The sequence below is a fragment of the Rhinatrema bivittatum genome, chromosome 2, assembly GCF_901001135.1.
Source record: "Rhinatrema bivittatum chromosome 2, aRhiBiv1.1, whole genome shotgun sequence".
In the NCBI taxonomy this organism is placed as follows: domain Eukaryota; kingdom Metazoa; phylum Chordata; class Amphibia; order Gymnophiona; family Rhinatrematidae; genus Rhinatrema; species Rhinatrema bivittatum.
In genome coordinates this window covers 373,649,757-373,672,464 of record NC_042616.1, presented here as the reverse complement: position 1 = coordinate 373,672,464, position 22,708 = coordinate 373,649,757, and the positions used below count along the sequence as shown (strand labels likewise).

Below are 22,708 nucleotides of genomic sequence, written 5' to 3'. Positions count from 1 at the left end.
CCACCAGGGCACTTTCAGACATGGCAGTCCTTCCCCCAGCTCCCCTGGAGTCCCAAAATGAAGAAAATCAGTTGGGCTGAGCACCCGCAAAAAAAACAAAATGGTGGCTGCTCCAAAAATAGCCCGGGCACAGCGCTCCGCAGAGGAGGAAGGAAGCAGTTAAAATGGCTGCAAACCTCTCATTTGACTGCCCAGGCCCCTCAGGACACCTGCCTGAGGCCAAAAACGCCCAGGAACTGCTTCCCCTACCCGAGAAGGTTCCGGACACTAGGATGCCCACCCCCCAGCCGAACAATGCCTGAGACAGCAAGCCTGTAACTAAAAAAATCCCCACAGGGGTACTTTCCTTTAGGAGGTGCTGGAAGAGGGCTTCGAGGCGTGGAGGGAAACAGTCCCCTGGCTATCCAACTCCCTGGTATCCGTGGGTTCTACAGCCGGGGGTGTCCAACCCCCCGTTCACCCTGCTCCACCCAAGGGATGGCCCGTGATCGGAACCTCACACCTCGGGGAGCCCTGCTGCAGGATGCACGACCACCATCTGCTGGAGACAGAGAAATACTGAGGAGCTGCAGGTGGCAGTGCCTCAAAGTATTTTCTCTGCCTCCATCTGCTGGTGGGAGTGCATAACCCACTTGTCTGGGCTGTTCTGGGTATGTTCAGGAAACAGTGTTTGCTGGCAGACCAGATAACTCAGTCATGTATTGCTCCTCTCTAAAGAAGTCATCATCTCTGTATTTCTCTGCTAAAATACAAGTCGTGTCCATTGTGAAGTCAGAATCCATATTTTGCTCCATACACATAGTGGAACTTTAGATATATTCCTATAGGACCTCAAGTGGATATATGGTATAATGTATACCGGGGCGTGCTCAGGGAGCCACAGTTGAATTCTAGAAACTTATTTATTTATTTATTATTTTTGCTATACCGGCTTTCATGACAAGTATCACATCAAACCGGTTTACATTTAAACAGGGTGTGCAAGATATAGAGAACTCAAACAACTGTAACACGAGCAAGGTTTGCGAGATTGCAGTTACAATAAAACAGGGAAGTACATAACTTGGAACGGAAGAGATAGAAGAGGAGGGGGATTAACTAACAGCAAATTATTTACAGTATTGCCGAATTAATTCCAATGTAGTAAAATTGATATAGTGAATGAAATTGATAACACTGTGTTGGTGTTGTCAGCTAAGTGAAAGGTTTCTATTTAAATCCATTGTTAACAAAGGGTTTGTGATGACGGGTGCAGGGATCAGTCGATGTCCGGATAAGCTTTTTTAAAAAGCCAAGTTTTCAGCCTTTTTCTGAACGTCGGTAGGCATGGTTCCTGTCTCAGGTCGGCTGGGATGGAGTTCCATAAAGGTGATCTTGCTGTTGAGAACGCTCTATCTTTGAGGGATTTATGTTGAAAGGCTTTTGCATGTGGAACATGAAGTGATTCTTTGTAACACTCCCTAATGGGTCTGGCGGACGTGTGTTTTTTGAAAGGAATTTGTAAGTAGAGCGGGGCGTGTTGATGGATGACTTTGTAAATGGTGGTGATGGATTTGTAAATGATTCTGTAGTGAATCGGTAACCAGTGGAGGTCTTTGAGGATTGGGGAGATATGGTCAATTCTCCTGGAGTTCGTCAGAATTCTTGCTGCTGTATTCTGCACCATCTGTAAAGGTTTGGTATGGGATGCAGGGAGACCTAGAAGAATAGAGTTGCAATAATCTAGCTTTGAGAAGATTATTGCTTGTAAAATTGTTCTGAAGTCCTGGGAGTGGAAGAGTGGCTTAATTCTTTTAAGGATATGTAATTTGTGGAAGCAATCTTTGGTAGTTTGGTTGATGAACGACTTTAGGTTGAGACGGTTGTCAATGATAGCTCCTAGGTCTCTTACGTGAGAGGTTTGAAGGTAGGCTGGTGGGTTTGAAGAGATGTTATTGTTTTCCGGGGATATAAGCAGAAATTCCGTTTTCGAAGCATTGAGAATTAAGTTTAGACTGGTGAGAAGGTGTTTGATCTCTACTAGGCAGCTATCCCAGAATTCTAATGTTTTTATAATGGATTCTTTTACAGGGATCATGATCTGAACATCGTCTGCGAAAAGGAAGTGTTTCAGGTTTAGTTTCGTTAGCAGTTGGCAAAGTGGGAGCAGGTACATATTAAAGAGCGTGGGTGAGAGAGAGGAGCCCTGCGGAGCCCCTAGAGAGGAAGGAAAGTAATGGGATTCTTTATTGTGAATTTTGACCTTCTATCCTCTATTCTCCAGGAAGGTTTTAAACCAGGTCAGTGCTGTGCCTGTAACTCCGATGTTTGCCAGCTGTTTCAGAAGGATGTGGTGGTTGACTGTATCGAAAGGAGCCGAAAGGTCCAGAAGGATTAATAAGTAAGTGTGGCCTTTATCGATGCCGGAGAGGAGAAAGTCCGTAAGGGAGAGGAGTAGCGTTTCGGTGCTTAATGCTTTGCGAAATCCATATTGATTAGGGCAGTGGTTCTCAACCTTTTTTCGGCCGGGACACACCTGACAGATGGTTCTCACATGCGTGACACACTGAACATGTGACCATCACGGGACAAAATGTAAATATACATTCTGCATCCTCAGGAACCACGTCGACCCCCAAAAATGGGTGCAGAGCAGAACTAGGGCATTATCCGTACGGCTCACCATACAAAAAAAAAGATATTCTGGATCTGATGACATCTCAGTAAAAGCAAAGCAAACTCTCTTTACTGGCAAACACAATACCCCTCCTTATGAAAAGACAGTAATTAACCAGGCCCTAAACACTAATACACCTCCTATTGGGAAAACTGAGCAAGCCAAGCTGCTATAGATACCCACTTAGAAATAATTGTAAAACTATACTAATAAATGTTACAAAACAGCTGATGAACAGAATAACATCCAACAATTAAAAACTCATAAAAATTATTAAAAATTGTCTAAATATCAAAATATTTCAAAACAGCAGACACATCACATAACACCCAATAATTAAAATGGCAATCAATCAAGAAAAATAAACTTAAAAAGCCACCTTTACTTACCCTCTCTAGCAACTCTCCTACTCCTTTCCCTTGCAGACCAATAGCACTCACCAGAAGCAGCAGTGGCTGCTAAAGCTCTGTCCTCACAGTCCTCTTCCTTAGGGCCCACAACCAGTCACAACCAGTCTCTGTCTCACACAGACCAGTAACTTCCCTAACTAGTATCTCTTCCTCACACACACACCAGTCACCTCCCTGACCAGTCTCTCTCAATCACACACATGCTGTCACTTACATACAAGCTCACACATACTGTCACTTACAACCACACACACTGCCACTTATGCACCCATTGTACCACACACACAAGCTCTCACTCATGCACCCAAGCACCCATTCTACCACATACACACTGCCACTCATGCACCCAGGCATGCATTCCAACACACACACACACACACAAAGCTGCCACTCACCACCCATGCACCCATTCTACCCAGGGCCGGTGCAAGGGGATTTGGCGCCCTAGGCGAGCCTTCTCCCTTGCGCCCCCCCCCCCCCGGTCTCGGCCCCGACCCTTACCTCATTCTCGATCACGCCCGCTGACTGGGGTTTTCTGGGTCGCAAGCAGGTTGGGCACTGCTTGCGGCCTGCCAAACTCCACTCCTCTTTGCCACCACTTGCGGCTCCATATGGCTCGCACCCAGTGGCGCACCAAGGGTCTCCGGTGCCCGGGGGCCAATGCATGTGTGCCTCTCCAGCATCCCCCCTTAATTCTTCTTGTACTAATGCTTAAGGTCACAGAAAATCAGTGGTGTCTCCAGACAGAAGAATTGGGGGGGAGGGGGGGGCGCCAAAATGACATTTCTTCATCTCACCCACCTCTATAGCATGGATCCTGCTTTAAAATTGGTTATTAAAAAAAAGTGTTAATAAAAAAGTCCAAAGGGTCCTCTGCGTTATTTTAAAAAGCTGGCCAGTTTCACACTATAAAATTATGTTGATAGCCTCAGTCAACTGATTCTATGTGGCTATGAGAGTGAAGTCAGGAATATATAGGAACAGAATGTCAATATAAATCCTGTACCTCCAGTTCTGTAACTCTGTGCATCCACTGAAATTCCCCCAAACAATGGAGCTTGGATGTTTCCCTTACAGCTCATCATACTGAAAGATATTTTCAAATTCTGGTGTCACTTCACAGTAACAGCAGCACAAACAGCTTCCACTGCCAGGCACATTGTGAACTAACACAAAACACTACAAAAAAGACACTCAAAATCTATACTGCAATCCCATCATAACATAACAGTAATAACACCAAGGACTCAAACAACAATAACCCTACCTGTGAATAAGCAAGGGTAAATATTACACTGGGTCCTAGAATACCAATACTCCACCTACTGAGGAAACAAAACAAACCCGATTGCTATAGATCCCTATGCTAGCAGAATCTCTCATCATGGTCACACACACAGAGCAGAGACAGACCCTCACCAAATACAGAATACAAAATAAAGGAGCACAAATTAGAAAAAACTGAAATGGAAACCCCAAGAAGCCAGACTCTGTGTATTAACAATGAAAAAACAGAACCACCATTCTTCATAAAACAAATAAAATCAAGAAGCATAAAGCATCAGTTATAATAGTAAAACCATACTAATAAAATAATATTTTAAAACTACTGATAAATAGAATTTCTATTAATTAAAATCATATACATTTTTTACAATTTCTTAAAACCAATAAAATATTTCAAAACAGCACATATATCAAATAACACACAATAATTAAAACTAATAAGGATTTTAAAAAGCCCCTGCTGTCCATACATGGGAGCTCTTGATTGAGGTTATCCTCTCTCTCTCACACATACTCACATGTCCATCTCTCTCACACATACACTGTCACATACATACACATTCATGCTCTTATACCCAACCATAACCTCTCGCTCTCACAGACACTGACACCACTCAGGCTCTAAGGCACTCTCTCCCCCCTCCACACCCCCCCCCCCCCCCCCCACAAACTCTTCTACTTCCCCTGGATTTTTCTCATACACACTCATGCTCTCACTGGCTCCCTCACATACACACAAACACACACTCCCAGGCAAGCTTCCAATCGTTCTCACACAAACACACACAGGCAAGCTCCCAGTCATTCTCACACTGGACCCCCAGGCGGGCTCCCATTCATTTTGCACACCACTCCCTCCCCATCCCCCAGGCATGCACACATTCATTCTCACACCCAGACCCCCAGGCAGGCACCAATTTATTCTCACACACACCACACTCATACAGCACAAACAGGCAGGCATCTATTCTCACACATACAAACCCCAGGAAGACACCCATTCATTCTCATACACGACACACCCTCAGGCAGGCACCCATGCATTCACACACATACACCGCCAGGCAAACTCCCATTCATACACATGCACACACTAAAGGCAGAGACCCCCCTCTCTTTCTTTTGCCAGCAACCTCAGAGCCTCTCTCATTCCTCTGCTGCCACTGTCACTGTTGCTGTATGGCTATTGCGGAGGTGCTGATTGCTACTATTGGCACTGAAGCCCATTCTGCTGCCTCCTCTGTGCAGGCCTCATGGTACATTGTGAGATCCGCATAGAGAAAGTGCTACTCTGCACATTCCAAAGATTACATGTTCCAATCAGTAAAAAATAATTTATTTTTTTTTACATTGCTGTCTGATCTTAGTTTTCTAATCAGTTGGTCACAGGCTTTTTTTTTCCACCTTCCCTTTCTTATTTTTTTGCCAATTCCTTTTATAACATATTTCTTTTCTCTCCATCTGTCTTCTTCCCTCAAACACACAGTCAGGTTCTCATTCTCACATGCTTTCTCTCTCTCTCAAACACACACATACACAGGCACTCACTCTCACATGCTCTCTCTCATAAAATCATGTATACACCGTCTCTCTCTTGCACATGCTGTCTGACTCTGGCACACAGGCTCTCTCTCACTCCCACATGCTGTCTTGCTCAAGCACAGGCTCTCATTGTCACATGCTCCGCTCTCATACAATCATTCATACACACAGTCTCTCACTGGCACATGCTGTCTGACTCTGGCACACAGGCTCTCTCTCACTCCCACATGCTGTCTTGCTCAAGCACAGGCTCTCACTGTCACATGCTGTCTCTCTCACACACACACAGAGGCTCTCACATGCTGTCTCTGCAAACATTCAGGTCCTCACTCCCACACACAGTCTCTCAACTCATCTCATACACGCACACATAAACACTGTACAAACCCTCAGTCTCTCTCTCACCTCTGGGCCTCCTCTTCACGGCCACTGCAGGATGGGCTCTGCAGCGGCCCCGGACTTCTCGAGCCGCGCTGCTCCTCTTCTGTACGCGGCTGATGCTCCTCCTCTTTCCTGCCCGCGCGGCTCCGGCAACATTTTTCTTCCGGGGCCGCACGGGCAGGAAGGAGGAGAAGCTCCTGCATTGGCTGATGATCCTCCTCCTTCCTGCCCGCGCGGCTCCGGCAACATTTTTCTTCCGGGGCCGCGCGGGCAGGAAGGAGGAGAAGCTCCTGCATTGGCTGATGCACCTCCTCCTTCCTGCCCGCGCGGCTCCGGCAACATTTTTCTTCCGGGGCCGCGCGGGCAGGAAGGAGCTGGAGCACCAGCATGTTTAGACGCGATTGTTTTCTTCCGGCCGTGGTGACTTGAGCTCCACCACGGCCCCGCCGATCTTCTTGCTGTGTGTATTCGGCACACAGCATAGCAGTAGTTCACCGCTCAGCCGCTATTGGGATGACGTCCACCGGCGGCCATTGGCCATCAGCGGCTCGGCACCCCCTAATGCTCAGCGCCCTAGGCGATCGCCTAGTTCGCCTAGTGCTTCCGCCGGCCCTGATTCTACCACAGGCACACAAGCTCTCACTCATGCAATCAGGCATGCATTCTAACACACACACAAAGCTGCCACTCACGCACCCAGGCATGCATTCCAACACACACATACATAAAGCTGCCACTCACGCACCCAGGCATGCATTCTAACACACACACACAAAGCTCCCACTCATGCACCCATTCTACAACAGGCACACAAGCTCTCACTCATGCACCCATTCTACAACAGGCACACAAGCTCTCACTCATGCACCCAGGCACCCATTCTACCACACACACACACAAGCTCTCACTCACGCACCCAGGCACCCATTCTACCACACACACACAAGCTCTTACTCATGCACCCAGGCACCCATTCTACCACACACACACAAGCTCTTACTCATGCACCCAGGCACCCATTCTACCACACACACACAAGCTCTCACTCATGCACCCATTCTACAACAGGCACACAAGCTGTCACTCATGCACCCAGGCACCCATTCTACCACACACACACACACACAAGCTCTCACTCACGCACCCAGGCACCCATTCTACCACAGGCACACAAGCTCTCCCTCATGCACCCAGGCACCCATTCTACCACACACACACACACAAGCTCTTACTCATGCACCCAGGCACCCATTCTACCACACACACACACAAGCTCTCACTCATGCACCCATTCTACAACAGGCACACAAGCTCTCACTCATGCACCCAGGCACCCATTCTACCACACACACACACACACGCACACACACAAGCTCTCACTCATGCACACAGGCACCCATTCTACCACACACACACACACGCACACAAGCTCTCACTCATGCACACAGGCACCCATTCTACCACAAGCACACAAGCTCACATGGAGCCTCTTCTCATTGTTTGGCCTCCACTTCTCAGCCACCTCTGGCCTGACCTCCCGCGGTACGCAACGTCTCTCCAGCCGCCTCCCGCAGTGTGCATGGTCTCTCCGCTCTTCAGCCACCGGCAGCGGCGCGCAGCATCTCTTTGTTCTTCGGCCCCGCCGCTGGTGATGCACAGGTCTCTCTGCTCTTCAGCCACCGGCAGCGGCGCGCAGCATCTCTTTGTTCTTCGGCCCCGCCGCTGGTGACGCACAGGTCTCTCTGCTCTTCAGCTGCCGGCGGCGCGCAGCGTCTCTTCCTTCTTCGGCCCCGCCGCTGGTGACGCACAGGTCTCTCTGCTCTTCAGCTGCTGGCGGCGCGCAGCGTCTCTTCCTTCTTCGGCCCCGCTGGCGTCGGCGCGCAGCGTCTCTTCGTTCTTCGGCCCCGCTGGCGTTGGCGCGCAGCGTCTCTTCATTCTTCGGCCGCGCTGGCGTTGGCGCGCAGCATCTCTTCATTCTTCGGCCCCGCCCCTAGGGAGAAGGGAAGCACAAGCGGGGCAGTGGAACACCGGGAGCCGCGACACACCTGCCGGAGCTTGGCGACACACTGGTGTGTCGCGACACACCGGTTGAGAACCACTGGATTAGGGGACAGAATTTGGTGATCCTCTAAGTAATTCGATAACTGTGTGTTTACTAATTTTTCCATAACTTTTGCTATGAACGGTAAGTTGGAAATGGGATGGAAATTGTTAGGATCGCTGGTATTTAGGTTCGGTTTTTTGAGGAGTGGTTTGATTGAGGCCGTTTTGAGGTCGTCTGGGTAGATACCCTGGGATAGTGAACAATTTATAATGTCGGCCAGAGTATTCGATATGGTATCCGGGATTAGTAAAAGCATTTTAGAAGGGATTTGATCAAAAGGGTGTGATGACGGTTTCATTTCCTTCAGAACCGATTGTATCTCTGAGATGGTGATGGGTTCAAAGGAGTTGATAGAAATATCTTTGTTTGGGAGTAGATATGTGCTAGCGGATGCGCATGTGTTTGGTGACAGTTGTTTGAGGAGGTCGGTAATTTTTGTGCAGAAATAAAGAGCCAGCTCATCTGCTTTTTTCTGGGCTTGGTCGGTTGGGATGTCTGGAGTGTTGGTTTTTGTGAGACTGGAAACGTAGGTGAACAGAGCTTTGGAGTCGAAGATGAGGTTGTGGATCTTGTGGGCTAATAGTCCCTTTTGGTTTTCAATGTAATGCTCTTGTATAGGTGGAGGGAGCATTTGTATTCAGATAGTGAGGTCGGTGAGGGGGCTTTACGCCATTTTCTTTCTTTCTGACAAAGATGTTTGAGTTTTTGCAGTTCGTCCTTGAACCAGGGTTGTCTTTTGGTTGCATTTTGTTTGATTTTCTTTGTTGTCAGGGGACATAGAATATTTGCTACTGATTCTGTTATTTTGGACCAGGATTGGATGGCTGAGTTAGGAGTGGTGACGTCAATGAGAGAGAGATCCGGGGCTAGAAGCTTGGTGAGGTGCTCCGAAGGGCAAGTTTTCCTGTAACGAAATGATGGTAGGGAGTAGATGTGGATCAGCAGTGGACCAATCTAAAAGGAGCAATCACCAAGGCAACTGCTCTATATGTTAGAAATGTAAAGAAAAGCAAAAGAAAACTGAAACCTATCTGGTTCTCAAAGGAGGTGGCTGACAAAATTAAAGCTAAAAGAACAGCATTCAAGAAATAGCAAATGTTGCTTACCTGATGTAACAGGTGTTCTCACAGGACAGCAGGATGTTAGTCCTCACAAATGGGTGACATCGAGGATGGAGCCCACCACGGAAAACTTCTGTCAAAGTTTAACAGAACTTTGACTGGCCCCTACTGGGTATGCCCAGCAAGGCACTGACCCTGCAGCCAGCAGGGGTCTCCCTTCAGTCTGATTTTCAAAGCTACAGGCAGTGCCTAAAAAAGTAAAAACTAAAATGAACCCAACACTGCGGGGTGGCGGGCGGGTTTCGTGAGGACTAACATCCTGCTGTCCTGTGAGAACACCTGTTACATCAGGTAAGCAACATTTGCTTTCTCACAGGACAAGCAGGATGGTTGTCCTCACAAATGGGTGAGTACCGAGCTGAGGATGTCCTGGCTTGCACCAAATGCACCCAACGACGTGCAACAGGCACAACAACTGGGGTGGAATTTGGGAAAGGGCATCCGCACCCTACCGGGAAGGTGGAAGGGTGTTGGTACATCATGTTGGAAAAAGGTTACGCAAGACAGATTGGCCGAAGATGGAGTCCTGTCTTCCAGCTTTGTCCAAACAATAGTGGGCTGCAAAGGTATGGAGAGAACTCCAGGTTGCAGCCCTGCAGATGTCAGGAAGCGGCACCGATCGAAGGTGTGCTACTGAAGTCGCCATGGCCCTCACAGAGTGTGCTTTAACACGGTCTTGAAAAGGAATGCCAGCTTGCTGATAGCAAAAAGAAATGCAGTCCGCCAACCAGGAGGAAAGAGCCTGCTTACCCACAGGTTGTCCTAACTTGTTAGGATGGAAAGAGACGAATAATTGAGTGCTCTTCCTGTGAGAAACTGTACGGTCTAGGTAAAAAGCTAGAGCCCGTTTACAGTCTAGGGTATGCAGGGTCTGTTCTCCAGAGTTGGAGTGGGGCCTGGGAAAAAAGATAGGTAGTATGATGGATTGATTGATATGAAATGCAGAAACTACCTTAGGTAAAAATTTAGGGTGAGTGCGGAGCACCGCCCTGTCTTGCAGGAGTTTAGTGTAAGGCGGATAGGTGACTAAGGCCTGTAACTCACTAACCCTGCGAGCTGAAGTGATAGCCAATAGGAATAATACTTTCCATGTGAGATACTTCAATTCACAGGAGTGCAGAGGTTCGAAAGGTGGTTTCATTAGACGACCAAGAACCAGATTAAGGTCCCAAGATGGGGCCGGAGGACGTAAGGGTGGCTTCAGATGGAGCAAGCCTTTAAGAAAGCGTGTCACCAGGGGTTGTACTGAAATAGGGACACCTTCTATACCTTTATGGAAGGCGGCTACCGCACTGACATGCATCCTAATGGAAGAGGTCTTTAGACCGGATTCTGATAGGTGCCATAAGTAGTCCAAGAACTTAGAGATTGGACAGGAAAGGGGATCAAGGGACTGAGAAGTGCACCATGATGTATACCTTTTCCATTTATATGAATATGATCTTCTGGTGGAGGGCTTTCGTGAAGCTATCAGGACACGAGAAACCGAATCCGAAAGGTTAAAAGGCTGAAGGACTAACCTTTCAACATCCATGCCGTCAGGGACAAGGCTTGGAGGTTGGGATGGAGGAGGCATCCGTCGTTTTGAGTGAGCAGATGCGGATCCGTTCCCAGAGGGATGTGCCTGCGGATGGAGAGATCCTGGAGTATGGGAAACCACACTTGGCGTGGCCAGTGGGGAGCTATCAGGATCATGGTTCCCCTGTCCTGGCGTAGCTTCACGAGAGTCCTTGACAGAAGAGGAAGTGGAGGGAATGCATAAAGCAGACCTGTCGTCCACTTGAGGGAGAAGGCATCCCTCGGCTGAGAGTGTTGGCTCCGAATGAGAGAGCAGTAATCGTCCACTTTGTGGTTCTGAGGGGACGCAAAGAGGTCTATGCGGGGAAAAACCCCACTTGTGAAACAGAGAGGTCACTACCAGAGGATCGAGTGACCACTCGTGTGGCTTGAAGACACGGCTCAGCTGGTCTGCCAATACATTGTCTACTCCCGGCAAGTAAGTGGCCTTGAGGTACATGGAATGGGAGAGGGCTTCTGCCCAAATCTGCGCAGCTTCCTGACACAGAAGGAAGGAGCCTGTGCCTCCCTGCTTGTTTATGTACCACATGGCCACTTGGTTGTCTGTCTGGATTAAGATTATCTGATCTGATAGATGATCTTTGAAAGTTCTGAGCGCGTAGCGAATTGCTCGAAGTTCCAAGAAATTTATCTGGTGTTCGGCTTCCTCTGGCGACCACAACCCTTGGGTTTGTAAATCGTCCACATGGGCCCCCCAACCGACGTGGGAAGCATCGGTGGTTAGGATTACCTGTGGATCTGGTAGGAGAAAGGGTAAGCCCTGAAGGAGATTGACTTGAGTCGTCCACCAGGTTAAAGACAGGCATAGTGCTTGTGTAACTGTGACGATGTAGGACAGAGGCTGGAAAGCTTGAAGCCATTGGTGTCGCAGAGTCCATTGCGTTACTCTCATGGCTAGTCGGGTCAAGGGAGTAACTTGAACCGAGGATGCCATGTGTCCTAGGAGGATGAGGAATTGGCGAGCTGTGGCAGTGTGTTGAGACTGGAGCTGGCGAGCTAGAGACATGAGAGTTTGGACTCGTTGAAGTGGAAGGTAGGCTTTTGCCTGAAAGGTGTCCAAGTCTGCTCCAATGAAGGATAAGGTCTGAGATGGGACCAAGCAAGATTTCTCGTAATTGACAAGAAACCCTAAGGAGAGGAGTGTGTGAATTGTCAACTTTAGGGAGGATTGCGCAATTTGAGGGGTGGAGGCCCTGATTAGCCAATCGTCCAGATAGGGGTAGACGTGGACACCTTCCTTCCTGAGAAATGCTGCTACTACTACGAGACATTTGGTAAAGACTCGTGGAGCAGATGCCAGCCCGAAAGGTAGTACCCGGTATTGATAATGGTCGTGGCCTATCAGAAAACGCAGATACTTGCGATGAGATTGTGTTATCGCAATGTGGGTATAAGCGTCCTTGAGGTCGAGAGAGCACAGCCAATCCCCCTTTTGCAACACAGGGAGCAAGGCGCCCAGGGTTACCATCTTGAACTTCTCTTTTTGTAGATACTTGTTGAGGGCCCGAAGGTCCAGAATTGGACGTAACCCCCCTGATTTCTTTGGTATTAGGAAGTATCTGGAATAGAATCCTTTCCCTTGTTGACAAGGAGGGACGGGTTCTATAGCATTTGACTGTAGAAGAAGGGATACTTCTTGATGTAATTGAGTCAAATGGCTGGTTAGACTCCATGCCTGAAGGGGCGGGGAGTCTGGCGGAAGTGTTATGAAGTTGAGATGGTAACCCTGTGCGATAATTGCTAGCACCCACTGATCTGAGGTAATCTGTTTCCAACGGGGTAAGAAGTGGTACAGCCGACCTCCCACAGGGATATGTGGAAGAGGGAGTTGGCATGTGCTCAATACAGGGAAGTCAAAGGCCCGCCGCAGGCCCAGGAGGTGGGGCTACAGTAGGTCTTTGCTTTCTCGGCTGACGAGGCTGAGGCCTGTTAGAGGACCGTGCAGGACGAGCCCTAGTTGACGGAGGGTAGTAGCGGCGTGGTCGAAAGAACGATTTCTTAGAGTCCTTCTTTTGCGGTTGCTTGGAGGTCACCTCAGGTGGGACAGATGAGAGTTGTTTCAACGTCTCATGGTGGTCTTTTAACTCCGCCACAATCTGTTGAATTTGTTCCCCAAACAAATTGTCGCCTAAGCAGGGCAAATCAGCAAGACGATCCTGGACCTCTGGGCGAAGGTTGGATGACTTTAACCAAGCCCAACGTCTGGCTGAGATGGCTGTGGCTGAAACCTTCGTGGAAGCATCGAATATGTCGTAGGCAGTCCTAATCTCGTGCTTCCCTGCCTCAAATCCCTTGTGAAGAAGGGCTTGAAGCTGCGGTTGGTATTGGTCCGGCAACGTGTCAGCATAGTCTTGCATCTGCTTAAGGATGGCTCTGTTGTATTGAGTTATGTAAAGTTGATATGAAGCTATGCGTTAAATCAACATAGCTCCATGATACACTTTCCGTCCCACACTATCCAGGAACTTGTTGTCCCTGGTAGGTGGGGTAGAAGAGTGCGGCTTAAGACGCTTGGCCTTCTTCTGTGCGGACTCAACCACAACAGAGCGATGATCCAGTTGAGGTTTTTGGAAACCTGGTGCTGACTGGACAAGGTATGTGGAGTCAGCTTTCTTGTTAACTGGTGACACCGATGAAGGAGATTCCCAGTTTTTCTTGAGCAGATCCAAAAACACCTGGTGTATAGGGATGGAAGCGATGATTTTTGGAGCATCCAGAAATTGAAGTAGTTCCATCATCTGGTGTCTGTCATCAGCTTCAGATTGTAGTTGGAAAGGTACAACTTCTGACATCTCTTTCACAAAATTAATGAAAGATAGATCCTCAGGAGGAGATCTTTTTCTACTCTCTGTAGGAGATGGTGGCGAAGGCAAATCTGTGTCAGAAGAGGTATCATCATCATCACCCCAGGTATCGTAGGGATCATGTGGGGCTTGTAGCCCTGATGGACCTGGCTGAGGCTCTGAAGGCATCGATGGAAACCGAGGTGGAATCGGTGCGGTAGGTGGAACCAGAAAATGGCATCGATGGCTTCGGTGCTGCCGATGGAATCGGTGCCTGGCGCGGAATCGATGGAGCCGAAGGGTAAATCGGTGGAGATATACCAGAAAGGTACCGATGGAACTACCCCGGAAGGGGAATTCGAAACGGTGTTTTCTCCTGCCGATGAGAAACCAGTCGGAGACGGTGGTGTTGTCGATGGCACTGGAATCACCGATGGAAGGGCCGTCATGAGTGCCTCCATGCGGCTCAGTAGCGGTGCTAGCGCTTGTATCAAACGGCTCGGTGGTCGGTTCCCTCCTCGGTGGCGAAGCCGGTGCCAGCATCGGTGCCGGGGGGCGGCACTGGAACCGGTGCCGGAGACGGTGCCGATGGAGGTTGTAATTTCTTCATCGCTTTCTCGATGGCCTCCTGGACCAGCCGGTCCAGTTCTGCCCGGAGACCAGGGGTAAACATACCTGGCTCGACGGGAGAGGGAGGCTGAGGCAGGGCCGGAGGGGACCACCGTAACCGGTGGGATCACGGCCCCACACCCCGAGAGGGTGAGGGTTTCCTCGATGCCGGCGAACGAGACGTGGAGGGCGTCCGGTCTGTTCGCGGCTTCTTTGTCGGTGGCTCGGCTTCAGTAGAGGTCGATGGCTGTGGATCCTCGACAGGCCGAGACTTGTGCCGTCGATGGCGGTGCTTTTCCTTCCAATCCCCTCGCCCATCCGGGGAAGGGACGGGAGTCGACGGCCGAGAAGCGATCGATGGCGGACGGTCACCGGAGGGTTGACGATGATGGTACAACGTCGACGATGCCGGTTCCGATGACGTCGATGCTATCGATGGCGTTGGGGTGGGTGCATGGAAGAGGAGCCCCATCTTCTCCATCCTGGCTTTGCGACCCTTGGGTGTCATTAAGGCACATTTGGTGCAAGTCAGGACATCATGCTCACTACCCAAGCACATTACACAAACCCTGTGGGGGTCTGTGATGGACATAGTCCGGGTACAATCCGGACAACGACGGAACCCCGTTGCCATGGCTGGAAGCCAAAATTTAGGCTGGGGATCGGTAAGTGCCAACAGGCCTCGAGGGCCAAATTCGACGGTAGTCGATGGAAGAAGGCAAAAAACTTACCAGGTTCCGTAAGATGACTAAAAAATTTGTCGAAGGGAGACCCCTGAGGGGCAAATTTTCTTAGGAAATTAATTTCCAAATTCCTGTCAGGAACGTGGTTAGAGAGCTCCTTTCACCGCGTGGCAACTGCTGCGCGGAAAAAAGAAGACTGAAGGGAGACCCCTGTTGGCTGCAGGGTCAGTGCCTTGCTGGGCATGCCCAGTAGGGGCCAGTCAAAGTTCTGTTAAACTTTCACAGAAGTTTTCCGTGGTGGGCTCCATCCTCGATGTCACCCATTTGTGAGGACAACCATCCTGCTTGTCCTGTGAGAAATAAAGGATCCCAAAGGGAGGAGCACAAAGAAGAATATTTGTATCAACTGAGGGAGACAAAGAAATTAATCAAGTTGGCAAGAGTCAAGCAGAAGAGAGGATTGCCAAGGAGATAAAAAATGGTGACAAAACATTTTTCAGATACATCAGCGAAAAGAGAAAGGTCAAAAGTGGTATAGTGAAATTGAAAGGTGGTAAGGATCAATGTGTGGAGAGAGACGATGAAATGGCAGAAATATTAAACGAATACTTCAGCTCTGTGTTCACTAAAGAAGACCCTGGAGAAGGACCATCTCTACACAACAAGAAACTGGAGGGAAGTGGAATAGATGAAAATCCTTTTTACAGTAGAAAATGTGTGGGAAGAACTAAAGAACCTGAAAGTGGACAAAGCCATGGGGCCTGATGGGATTCATCCAAGGATATTGAGGGAGCTCAGAGATGTTCTGGCGGGTCCGCTGTGTGACCTGTTCAATAGATCCCTAGAAACGGGAGTGGTGCCGAGTGATTGGAGAAGAGCGGTGGTGGTCCCGCTTCACAAGAGTGGGAACAGGAAGGAGGCAGGCAACTACAGACCGGTTAGCCTCACTTCGGTGGTGGGAAAAGTAATGGAGTCACTGCTGAAAGAGAGAATAGTGAACTATCTACAGTCTGGAGAATTGATGGACCAGAGGCAGCATGGATTCACCAGGGGAAGATCCTGTCAGACTAATCTGATTGACTTTTTTGACTGGGTAACCAAGGAATTGGATCAAGGAAGAGCGCTCGATATCATATACTTGGATTTCAGCAAAGCTTTTGATACGGTTCTGCACAGGAGACTGGTGAATAAAACGAGAAGCTTGGGAGTGAGTGCCGAGGTGGTGACCTGGATTGCAAATTGGTTGACGGACAGAAGACAATGTGTGATGGTAAATGGAACCTTCTCTGAAGAGAGAGCGGTTTTAAGTGGTGTACCGCAAGGATCGGTGTTGGGACCGGTCCTGTTCAATATCTTTGTGAGCGACATTGCGGACGGGATAGAAGGTAAGGTTTGTCTTTTTGCGGACGACACTAAGATCTGCAACAGAGTGGACACGCCGGAAGGAGTGGAGAGAATGAGACGGGATCTAAGGAAAATGGAAGAGTGGTCGAAGATATGGCAGCTGAGATTCAATGCCAAGAAGTGCAAAGTCATGCATATGGGGAGTGGAAATCCGAATGAACTGTATTCGATGGGGGGGGAAAGGCTGATGTGCACGGAGTAGGAGAGGGACCTTGGGGTGATAGTGTCTAATGATGTGAAGACAGCGAAACAATGCGACAAGGCAATAGCAAAAGCCAGAAGAATGCTGGGCTGCATAGAGAGAGGAATATCGAGTAAGAAAAGGGAAGTGATTATTCCCTTGTACAGGTCCTTGGTGAGGCCTCACCTGGAGTAATGTGTTCAGTTCTGGAGACCGTATCTACAAAAAGACAAAGACAAGATGGAAGCGGTACAGAGAAGGGCGACCAGGAAGGTGGAGGATCTTCATCGGATGATGTACGAGGAGAGATTGAAGAATCTAAATATGTACACCCTGGAGGAAAGGAGGAGCAGAGGTGATATGATACAGACTTTCAGATACTTGAAAGGTTTTAATGATCTGAAAACAACGACAAACCTTTTCCGTAGGAAAAAAATCAGCAGAACCAGGGGTCACGAATTGAGGCTCCAGGGAGGAAGATTCAGAACCAATGTCAGGAAGTATTTCTTCACGGAGAGGGTGGTGGATGCCTGGAATGCCCTTCCGGAGGATGTGGTGAAGACCAGAACTGTGAAGGACTTCAAAGGGGCGTGGGATAAACACTGTGGATCCATAAAGTCAAGAGGCCGCCAATGAAGAGTGGGTGTCTCGCCAGAATGATGGCTACTGCCTGGACACAATACCCTTATTCAATAAACATACACATGCTTACTGTGACTCCAACATCGCTCTAAGCTTCAACAGCAAGAGGAAATGGAAAAAAGGATTTGCACTCACAAAGAGGGGAGTAGCTGGCTTGTTACGGCGGTTACTACCCCAAACCAAATATGCCTGATACTTCACTTTCAATGCATATACAGCATAGCTCTCTGCTTCAACGACAGGGGAGAAGAATAACTGATACTTCACATATCCAGCAGAGCTCTCTGCTTCAACGGCAAGGGAGAAGAAAAAGGGTTCGCACTCACAAAGCGGGGAGTAGCTGGCTTGTTACGGCAGTTACTACCCCAAACCAAATGTGCCTGATACTTCACTTTCCATGCATATCCAGCATGGCTCTCTGCTTCAACGGCATGGGAGAATGACTGATACATCACGCATTTCCAGCATAGCTCTCTGCTTCAACAGCAGGGGGAAAAAAAAAAAAACAAAAAAAAAACACCTGATGCTTCACGCATATCCTGCATAGCTTCAATGACAGGGGTGAAGAAAAAAAGGATTCGCAATCACAAAGCGAGGAGTAGCTGGCTTGTTACGGCGGTTACTACCCCAAACCAAATGTGCCTGATACTTCACTTCACTTTCAATGCATATCCAGCATGGCTCTCTGCTTCAACGACAGGGGAGAAAAAAACTGATACTTCACGCATATCCAGCATAGCTCCCTGCTTCAATGGCAGGGGAGAAGAAAAAACAACCAACAAGGGCTGTACAACATAGTCTAGGTAAAACAAATAATCATGGGTGTGGCTTGCTTATCGCGGCGGTTACTACCCCCTACCTACCCCTAACTAATCAAGCTAGATATTTCACTTGGATGCAGCTCTCTATCACCCGCTCTCTACATTAATGGTGGGGGTGGAAGGGGAATAGAACAAAGAGCTAAGAGAAACAGATAAGTATGAGAGAAAAAATGTGTGAAGCTTGCTGGGCAGACTGGATGGGCCATTCGGTCTTCTTCTGCCGTCATTTCTATGTTTCTATGTAACAGAGAGAAGGTGGTGGAGATGAATGAGTGGTCTGACCATGGGACTTTTTTGCACACTGGCTGTTCGGTGCGTGAAATGCCGGGAGTTTGTAAAGATGAGATCCAGCGTATGACCCGCTTTGTGGGTAGGTTTGTTGATTTGCTGCTTGAAAACCCATGGCTGACATGGCAGTGAGGAAAGCTTCACAGTTAGTTGAGGGAGGGGATTTGTCTACGTGTAAGTTAAAGTCTCCCAAGATTATGGCTGGGGAGTCTAGGTTTATGTGAGAAGCTATGATTTCGATAATGGGAGAGGCATCAGAATCTAGCAGGCCTGGAGGGGCATAGACTAAGAGAATTTGAAGATGTTCCGATTTAAAAAGGCCTATTTCTAGTTTGGTAGCTGAGTTGATTGGATAATGTGTAAATCTCAGTGACTTTTTGACTGCTAGGAAGATACCCCCTGTGGGATTGTGAGCTTGGCTCCTGATAGCTGAAAGAGTATGTCAGGGGTTAACTCTATCAACACATTCAACTTCCCCTGCACTGAAGGCAGCAGAATTGTGTAAGCTTTATCCTGCCACTAACTGAGACAGGAAATCTGTCTGAAAAGCTACTTGCACCAGACATGCCTGCACCAGGAATAGATCTCAAACTGTAGCAAACTCCGAAACTGCTCTTTGCCTACTTCCTCTTGCACTTAGCTAGTTCAACACATCTTAAACTGCTTCAATGTCCAGTTTATGACCTTCCCCCCCGGGCCTGCCAGCTTACACGAAGTCAGCAAAAAGGCCAGGAAGGACATTTATGGTATGACGCTGTAACATACAATGAATGATATATGTATTTGCAAAGAACCAATGATGTGATGACAAATCTGCATGCTATGCTATACTATGGAATTATGTACAATAAAAGGAGCCCCGGGGAAGGAGGAGAGGAGGTGACCTTCCCTGGGACATGCTTCACCACGAATCCTGCCTGATGTGTCTTCATTGCTGCAACACCCCACCTCTTTTTTTTTGCCTTGGGATAGAGAACAAGTCGTGGGTCTGTGTTGGTAATTGGTTTATGAGGGCGACGTCTGAGGTTTTGAGCCATGTTTCAGTTATGGCACAAAGGTCTGGGGTTGCGTCCTGAAGAAGGTCGTTGAGTATCAACGTTTTGTTAGTGAGTGATTGGGCGTTGAACAGAATGATGGTGAATAAAGTGAGTCCTAGAAACTGGGTGGTGGGGGAAATCATGATGGGGATGAGGGATTTGTAGGTGCGTGGGCAGTTAAGCATTGTAGATATTGGGAAGACTTATTGTGGAGGCCGAGTGGTGGGCGGTGGCGTATGTTGGTGAGTGCCTCGTAGATGAGCAGGGAGTGAGGGCCTTGCTCCGGTGGGTTTTATTGGATGTAGGATTTCAGGTAGGTTCTTCTTTCTTTGGGGTGTCGTCCTTATAGGGAGAGGAGCGAGAAATTCTGATGAGGCTGCGTCAGGTGAGGAAGAGTTCAGGTGAAAGCGATTTCCTGTTGGCGAAAGGTCGGCGGCTAGTTCTTTTTGATTTAGGTTAGTGCTGATGCCGTCTCCTACGGCATGGAAAACTTTGGGATAAGTTTTCCATGCCAGGCTCCATCGGATGTTGTCACTTATGTGTAAGGACTGCCACTCCGCTTTGCCCTTGGAGAAACACCTTAACACAACAATAATGGGTACATTATTCTAAGGTAAAAACTTGACTGTGAGCTTTCTGGGGACAGGGAAATACAAACAGTACCTGAATATAATCCACCCTGAAGTGTCTGAAAGGAGAACATTCAGCATTTTGTCCACAGCAACGTGAGTATGGTAATGAGGCAATTAGTATGCAAATGATATTAAAATAAAATTTTAAGAAACAAATTACAGAAGCCCCAAATTAGCCCTTTCCAGGAGGCAGAATTTTCTTCATTTCATGCCTACTCCCAAAATTACTGTGACAATCAAACTACATGTACAGATGAGCTATTTAATACTATGAGCCTGATTCTTTTAGGCTTTTCCCCATTGTATAAGTATGGAAAAAGATTTGATAAATCAGGCCTACATGAAATTCCTAATATCATACCATTTAAATTAATAACTCAGATAATATTAAACATAGTTACATTTGTAGATGCATTTTCATCAACTCCATAATATGGATCCCACCTAAAATGCAAAAAAAAACCCAAAAAAACATTTAAATTTAAACATATTAATACTAAAGAGCATATTTTAAATGATTTTTATATGTTTCATTAATCTTCTTCCAAAAATGTCAGTTACATTTCATGGTATAATCTGATAATTGATGATTGTTAATAGGCAAGAGAAACACAAATGCAACATCAGGCATTTAAGTTTGAGAAATACCAATTCAATTTCTTTATCAATCTGTTAAACATACTCCTCGTTAGGATTAAATGATACTAATGTAACTCTGTTCTGGAACTGATCTTGCAGCATGGATTATAAAACATATTTGTGTAACTCCTAGTTGGCATAAGCTGGAAAGAACTCTGCTTCTATGCTCTACTGTTTATATTGGCTTCCATTTTTCTAACAGCAGAACTCCAATTTGGTGTGATAATTTCAAGTAACTAGTAATACAGAAACAGAAATCTGAGTAACTGCAACAAGGGTGCAGGAAACTTTGCAGAAGTTAGGGGGAAGAGACAAGGCTTGGGGTCCATTTGGGAGTCAGCAAAACACTCTTGATGTCACTATCACCTTTTTCTCTCTGTCAACTGAATCTTTAGTGATCCTCTCACCCCCCCCCCCCCCCCCCCCCCCCTCAGTCCTTGCTCCTTCTCCACCCCAGCCCTCTCTGGCCATTAATAAAATAGAGCATCAAACCTACCTCCTGTAGTCTCTGCTGTGCTATTATTACTAGTTACACAGTTTCAATCACACAGTTTAATCACACGCACAATAGGTATGAAACTATGAAGCTTTATTCTTCTCTTGCCAGCTGAAAGGTCATCACTATGATCAGGGAGAATAGGAGGAAAGAGAACTGCTATAGGCATGTGGAAAATAATAGTGTGGACGCTATAATGAATATATTTATTAGGAAGTGAAAGGAAGGGGTGGGGGAAGGAGGACTATGATTCACTGCCCCAGTTCAAACTTCACTGATCTTCAGTTTTCCCCACATGCTGATTTTGGTTGATGTCATCTTATAAGACCTGCCTAAACACACAATGCTGATTCAAGTTGGGGTTTAAATCTTAAAAAATAGCTGTCCAACAGTGTTTCACCATGATCTAGGTTCAGTAACCCCCAATAGTTCAATTTAAACTAGAAACATGCAAACAGCTCATTAAGTACAACATTTTTTTCTTGTTAGTCCATGAAAAGTTATCACAAAATAAGAAGGTTCACATGCAACTTTAGTTGCATTAGCAGTCTTGGTCACACACACATTTAGTCTACTATACAAATATGAGCCTCAACTATGCATACACACAATGCCATCCTCTTCCTCCACAAATCATCCTCAACTGCAATCCAGGTCACTGTTCCATTCTGTTACAGCAGAAATATTTAAATACAACTAACATAAAAAACGAATTTGAAAGAGTTTTCCGTGTTAGAAATTGTAAGTGAGCAGCTTCAAGAGCTTATGAATCCACTAGAAACTAATATGTGGACTATTTATGATGAATATATGTCTTGACACATTCGGATTAGCTAAAATTCTGGATATGATTTTATAATTAGAGATGGTATTTTTTCAAATTAAAAAAAGAAACATGACAGCAGAAAAAGACCATATGGCCCATCCAATCTGCCCATCCATCCAATTAATTTAGCATTATAATTCATCACTTTCTTAAGAGATCCCCTCTATTTATCCCATACTTTCTTGGATTCAGATACTGTTTTTGTCTCCACCACTTACAATGGGCTGCTGTTCCACATATCCACCATCCTGTCTGTAAAAAAAATATTTCCTAAAATAACTCCTGAGTCTACCCCCTTTTCAACATCTAGAGCCTCCGTTCCATTGTAAAAAGCTCATCTCCTGTGCACGGAAACCTTTAAGATATTTGAAAGTCTCTTCATAAACCCATCTTGTCTTTCCTCTAGAGCTGTGGATCTCAACCTTTTCCCCATCATATCACATCTGACAGACCACACTCACATCTGTGACACTCTGCTCATTTCAATTCACGGCAGAAATAAAAAAATAAAGGCCCAGTATTAATTCTGTTTGAACAGAAATTGCATAAATAGTAAACATCCCATACCAAAACAGTACCAATTTCCAG

The 22,708-nt window shown here is 47.2% G+C and overlaps 1 protein-coding gene across 4 annotated transcripts in view; it reads right to left on the bottom strand.

Annotated features, from left to right (window-relative positions):
* The window catches only part of LOC115084728 (serine-rich adhesin for platelets-like), an 859,145-nt gene that overhangs the window by 269,442 nt on the left and 566,995 nt on the right, over positions 1-22,708 (bottom strand). For all 4 annotated transcript variants that reach the window (XM_029589967.1, XM_029589968.1, XM_029589969.1 and 1 more), the window contains exon 13: positions 20,561-20,603. In XM_029589967.1, the coding sequence (XP_029445827.1) occupies positions 20,561-20,603 (43 nt within the window). The remainder of the gene's footprint in view (positions 1-20,560; positions 20,604-22,708) is intronic.